This window comes from Lipotes vexillifer, unplaced genomic scaffold (genome assembly GCF_000442215.2).
Source record: "Lipotes vexillifer unplaced genomic scaffold, Lipotes_vexillifer_v1.1 scaffold1149, whole genome shotgun sequence".
NCBI lineage: Eukaryota > Metazoa > Chordata > Mammalia > Artiodactyla > Lipotidae > Lipotes > Lipotes vexillifer.
The window spans coordinates 496,970-502,586 of NW_006796238.1; the positions used below are offsets into that span (position 1 = coordinate 496,970).

The 5,617-nt window shown below is 44.4% G+C and overlaps 1 protein-coding gene across 2 annotated transcripts in view; it reads left to right on the forward strand.

Annotated features, from left to right (window-relative positions):
* Positions 1-4,700: 4,700 nt before the first annotated feature.
* The window catches only part of FEZ2 (fasciculation and elongation protein zeta 2), a 43,571-nt gene continuing 42,654 nt past the window's right edge, over positions 4,701-5,617 (forward strand). For both annotated transcript variants that reach the window (XM_007468389.1, XM_007468390.1), the window contains exon 1: positions 4,701-4,965. In XM_007468389.1, coding sequence (XP_007468451.1) covers positions 4,712-4,965 — 254 coding nt within the window. In that variant the 5' untranslated portion in view covers positions 4,701-4,711. The remainder of the gene's footprint in view (positions 4,966-5,617) is intronic.

Genomic DNA, 5,617 nt, shown 5'->3' on the forward strand with positions numbered 1-5,617 from the left:
AATAAAGCCTACATTGTGATATTTTGATTACTCAAAAGTTTCTTGATTTTTTTTTTTCAATAGAGACAAAATGGAAAGAGCCCACCCTTTCCTTTTTTTGGAAAACCAGCAACCTTTCCTTAAATTCTCGGTTCAACATGTGGATTTCTCAATTCTTCTTACTTTGGTTTTGTCAGCTCTGTTTTTATTTACTTATTTTTAACCTTGTTATTGAATAAACAGCCATTAGCTTAGCTTTTCTCAAGAAATTTTCATGTATATACATTCTCATTGTCTTACTCTTTTTTTTTTTTTTTGCTGTGGCCTCTCCCGTTGCGGAGCACAGGCTCCGGACACGCAGGCCCAGCAGCCATGGCTCACGGGCCCAGCCGCTCTGCGGCATGTGGGATCCTCCCAGACCGGGGCACGAACCCGCGTTCCCTGCATCGGCAGGCAGACTCTCAACCACTGTGCCACCAGGGGAAGCCCTCATTGTCTTACTCTTGCTTTATAATACCTTCAGCGTTTGCCTGTGTGATACTTTAAGAGCCAGATATTTTCTGGTCCTGTGTTCAATGGTTTGTTTCTTTCTTTTGCAGTTCTTATATTTTCTGATTAATTAAATGTTTAGGTGGTCTATATGTTGAATAACTTACTTTTCTATTTTTTGTTACTTAAATTTTCACTGTGATATAGTATATATGTGCAAAATTTAAATAACGTTGTCAAACAAGAGAAGTAACTTTTTCCATCTTGAATGATTAATCTGAGCATAATACCCAAGTGCCACGAAGCTCTCTTTAGAACTTACTCTATATTATCTAATTTTGAATCAGGTGCTGAAAATTCACTCTATAGGCTAAGTTTTCTTAATACACGGAGTGAGCAAGCATGTTTACACGTGTTCATATTTATCTGCTCTCTAGGAAATAAAAGCCTGAAATAAATAGATTTAGGTGGACAAATTAGTAGAATTAGGTCATGTGAGATACAGTGAAGTGAGGGGACCTCTTCTTTTTTTTTTTGCGGTATGCGGGCCTCTCACCGCTGTGGCCTCTCCCGTTGCGGAGCACAGGCTCTGGACGCGCAGGCTCAGCGGCCATGGCTCACGGGCCCAGCCGCTCCACGGCATGTGGGATCTTCCCGGACCGGGGCACGAACCCGTATTCTCTGTATCGGCAGGCGGACTCTCAACCACTGTGCCACCAGGGAAACCCGAGGGGACCTCTTCTTAATCAGAAGCCTTTGGGTGTTGATGGAGTGCACTAAACAGGTGAGACTGGCAGGAAGTGTATGGTTTGGCCAGATCTGTGGCAATGTTAGGAAGCTAGAATTTAGCTGATGGGAAGAAGAGTTGCTGGAAAGTGGGCTAAGGTTGCTGTCAGGAAATTATTAAGTGAGGAGGTTTAGGGAGTAGTGAAACTGTAGGTAATCATTAGTTAAATCCATTTCACCTGTAACTTGCCTTCACCAATCAAGGTCATTTTAATTGTTAAAAAGACTTGCAGGCCCTGTAAGCTGCATGTAGCCTAAACAGTAAGATGTTTGCCCAAGTCGTTTTCCAGGAATTGGTGTCAGGTGTGTCTAGTTCCAGACGAGCTGGTTAAGATTGGGTAGGACCACCCACCCTCCAACTAGGCATGCCTGCTGGGTGACCTTTTGATGTTAGAGGGCTAAAAACTCCACCCTCAGATTGTGCTAAGTGCCTCCACTTCTGAACCTGCAGAGGCCTGTAGCTTAGTTACACCTGCGCGGATTAACCACACCTTTTTTCAATCAGTCTCCTCAGGCCCCCCACGCCTCAGACTGCCCTACTCCTTTAGTCTTTATCTCATAAATACCCCAAGCCCCGTGTCTTCCTGACGCGGGTTTGAGGCTGGCTCTGTCTCTACTTTGACTGCCTTGTGAATAAACCCTCTGTTTCCTGGCATTTCAGTGCTTTTGCTTGCTGCCGGTCAGGCAAGATGAACCTGGTTCTGTAACAAATGTAACTGGGAGCTGGATTTTCTAAAAAAAAAAAAAAAAAAAAAAGCAGTTTGAGTGGAGGACCAAAAGGACTAAAGGCAAGAGCAGGCATAAGGAATTGAGGCCACAACCGGGTGGAATACAGACTCCTGCTGGATGTCCTTGAAGCTGTGGAGCTCTGTGCGGCCCTCAGGTACTCCATGGGGAGAGAGGTGTGTGGAAGGCTTTGAAGTACTTTATAATTTAACCTGGCTATGAATGTTTTACCATTTAAACTTTTCTGTTGTTCCTTTTTCATGTTCACAGTCATTATTTAAAATCTACAGAAGCACCAATTAATACTTTATTCCATATACTATAGTTTCTCTCTAGTCTCATTGCTCTTTCCCCATAAAGTAGCAGTTTTCTCCTAGGCACGTTTTTGGGGAGCACTTTTTTTTTTTTTTTTTTTTTTTTTTTTTTTAGGTTTTTAAACTGAATATATATTTTATCAAGTTATGGCCTTGTATTTTAAATCTTTGCTTGCCATCACTACGTTTAGTCATAAAAGTGTACATACTTATGAATTAATGTCAGCTATAACAATATTCCTTGGACTTTTAAATGTGACCACTGCGCCACCAGGGAAGCCCTGGGGGAGCACTTTTATAGATTGTGTTGAGTGCCAAGATTACTATAGGTGTGCTAATATAAATAAGAAAAGTGATTCAAATCTTGTTTTTGCAATGGGGTATTCAAAGTGTCTGGGGTGATACCAGGTAATTTGCATTTAATTAAAAGTAAAAAGCCTCCTATGTGGAAAATTTGACTAAAATAAAATTCTGAGACCACTAAAGCTAACCCAATAGCAATTTATTTGCAGGCATATGAAAAATTTGGCAGTTGTTACATTTGGGTGGGAAGAGTAAGTAATTTCGATTTCCACTAACAAACATACACATGCCACACAGGTAAATGGAAATACAGGTCAAGAAAAAAAATTATTTTTTGCCTTAGCTATGTACATAATTAGAAGAGTCTGAGTCAATTCCATAGTTTCTCATGACTCTAGCCCAATAGCTAGAGAAAAATAGATCTTTGATACATTTAGAGTATCACTTTTGAGTAATTTTCAAATAGGTGAATGTCAGCTGAGCTAATGTTTTCTCATCAGCCCCAAAGCTATTAACCATTGAGTAATTAGTTCTAGCTCTTGGCTTGGTAGCGCTCAACATCTCCTCCCTTCATGGTTTCAAAGGAAATGGGAAGGTAATGATATTGCCTTTAAAGTAATTATCAACAGTTCTTTAGGCTTGATTTATAGAAGTATCTTGTTAAATATGGGACAAATCATTGAAATATGAGACAAAATTCATCAGAATGGTAAATAGGAAATTTTGGTATTAACATGTATTCTTTTTTTTAAAAAAATTATTAATTAATTAATTTTTGGCTGTGTTGGGTCTTCATTTCTGTGTGAGGGCTTTCTCTAGTTGCGGCAAGCCGGGGCCACTCTTCCTCGCGGTGGGCGGGCCTCTCTTGATGCAGAGCACAAGCTCCAGACGCGCAGGCTCAGTAGTTGTGGCTCACGGGCCTAGTTGCTCCGCAGCATGTGGGATCTTCCCAGACCAGGGCTCGAACCCATGTCCCCTGCATTAGCAGTCAGATTCTCAACCACTGTGGCACCAGGGAAGCCCCTAACCGTGTATTCTTGAGGATAGGTTTCCACATTGTCAAGACATGGACAGAGCATACTGGGAAAATCTTATTTTCTATTATTAACTTCGTTATTTATTTTTCAGAATAGGAATTCATCTTTTATGACCCAGCTGTGTTCTGATTCCTAAAGGAAGTATTTGATTACTGCAGTCCAAATATACTGCTTCTGTCAGCTCCTAGGTATTTGTTGCCTCTACATATTCACACTCCCTTAGAATTATATCTTTTCCCCTAATTTCTTTTTGATGGTAAAATACACATAACATAAAATTACCATCTTAACCATATTTAAGTGTACAGTTTAGTGGTATTAAGTACATTTATATTCTTGAGTAACCATCTCCAATGCTCTTCATCTTGCAAAACAAATTCAATACAAGTTAAACAGTAACTCTCTACTCCCAGTTATACTTTTTGGTATAAACGCTTTCCAGTTTTATCACTCTAACTGCATTGTAAGCCCGTTGTAGGGAGCAGTCATGTATTAGTTATAAAACATACACATTTGGTACTTACTGTCAGGCACTGTTCCAAGTGCTTTGCAAATATTAACTCGCATAATTGTTCATCTTTGTATGTTGCAGAGGGTCTAGCACGTGCTTTACACGTGGGAGACATAAAATATTTGTGGAATGAATTTTGGTACCATTTAAGCATTTCCAAGTGACAGTGGCTTTTATTTTGGTTGAAAAGTTACCAAAGGAGCCAGGTTACTTAGGGGAAATGATTCGGGGAGTAATCTGACACTGGGTACAAGTTTAAAGAAGTCCTTTATTTTAGCCACATTTAGGCCAGGTTCTAACTAAGGAAATCTTAGAGTAAAGCTATTCCTGAATGATAGACTATAGGAAGTGACTCAACGCAGTTAAAGTTTTCCTTTCTACCGGGACCAGCTCTCAACTCAAAGAAGACTCAGGAGAAGGGAAGACCCCGGGGCTGCGAGGACCGGGACAGGTCCAAGCCTCCGCCGGAGGTAGGGGGGTGGGGCCTCGGGCGTGGCAGTGCTTCGGGGGCGGGGCCAGACTGCGGGGCTGGGGTGGGGCGGGGCGCGCGACTGCACCAGGCGGCGATGGCGGCGGACGGGGACTGGCAGGATTTCTATGAGTTCCAGGAGCCGGCCCTGAGCCTCCAGGACCAGGAGAACTGTAACGCGAGCCCCGAGGCTGAAGCAGGGCCGGGCGGGGGAGGCGACGGTTTCCCAGCGCTGGCCTGCAGCTTGGAGGAAAAGCTGAGCCTGTGTTTCCGTCCCTCCGGTCCGGGTGCCGAGCCCCCCAGGGCGGCCGTGCGGCCCATCACCGAGTGCAGCCTCCTGCAGGGGGACGAGTGAGTGCGGGTCGCGGGCGGGAGCCTCCTCTGCCCCTCGTCCAGCCCCTCGCCCTGCTCGCCGGCCCTCATTCAGCAGCCTCGGCGGGACTCTGGCCGCAGGCTCCTCCCCGCACCCTCCTTCCGCCTCCATCAACTCCGGGGTCCCGCCCCTCCGTGTTCTCCTATCTCCTTCCTTGGGGCTTTAGGCCTTTGCGCCCCTGGCGATTTAAATCCCCTGCTCCCCTGGCCCCCAACGAGCCCTTAAACGTCCTACTCCTTCCTAGAAACCAATCCCTGTTTGGTTTGGAGCAGAGTCTTGTATAGAGCCCCGTAGTTAGAGATAGTATCTCCTCGGGCACGTGTGTAGACATTCATTCATTCAACCAGCATTTTTTAAGCGCCTGCTACGTGCCAGAGGCTGCTTCTCACTGGGAATACCAAGATGACTGGACATTACCCTTCTCAAGCAGAGGGCAATCTAGGGTGGGAGCTAGATTTGTAAACAGACATTTGTATGGGTGTGACAAACGCTCTAATGGATATATGTACAAAATATAGAGGGAGAGGGAGAGAGGGGGAGAGAGGGAGAGTCAGGAAGGACTTCATAGGGAAAGGAGTGTGAAAACGACCCTGGTGGGTGAGGGGGAGTTTGGCTGGCAGGGGGGGAAAG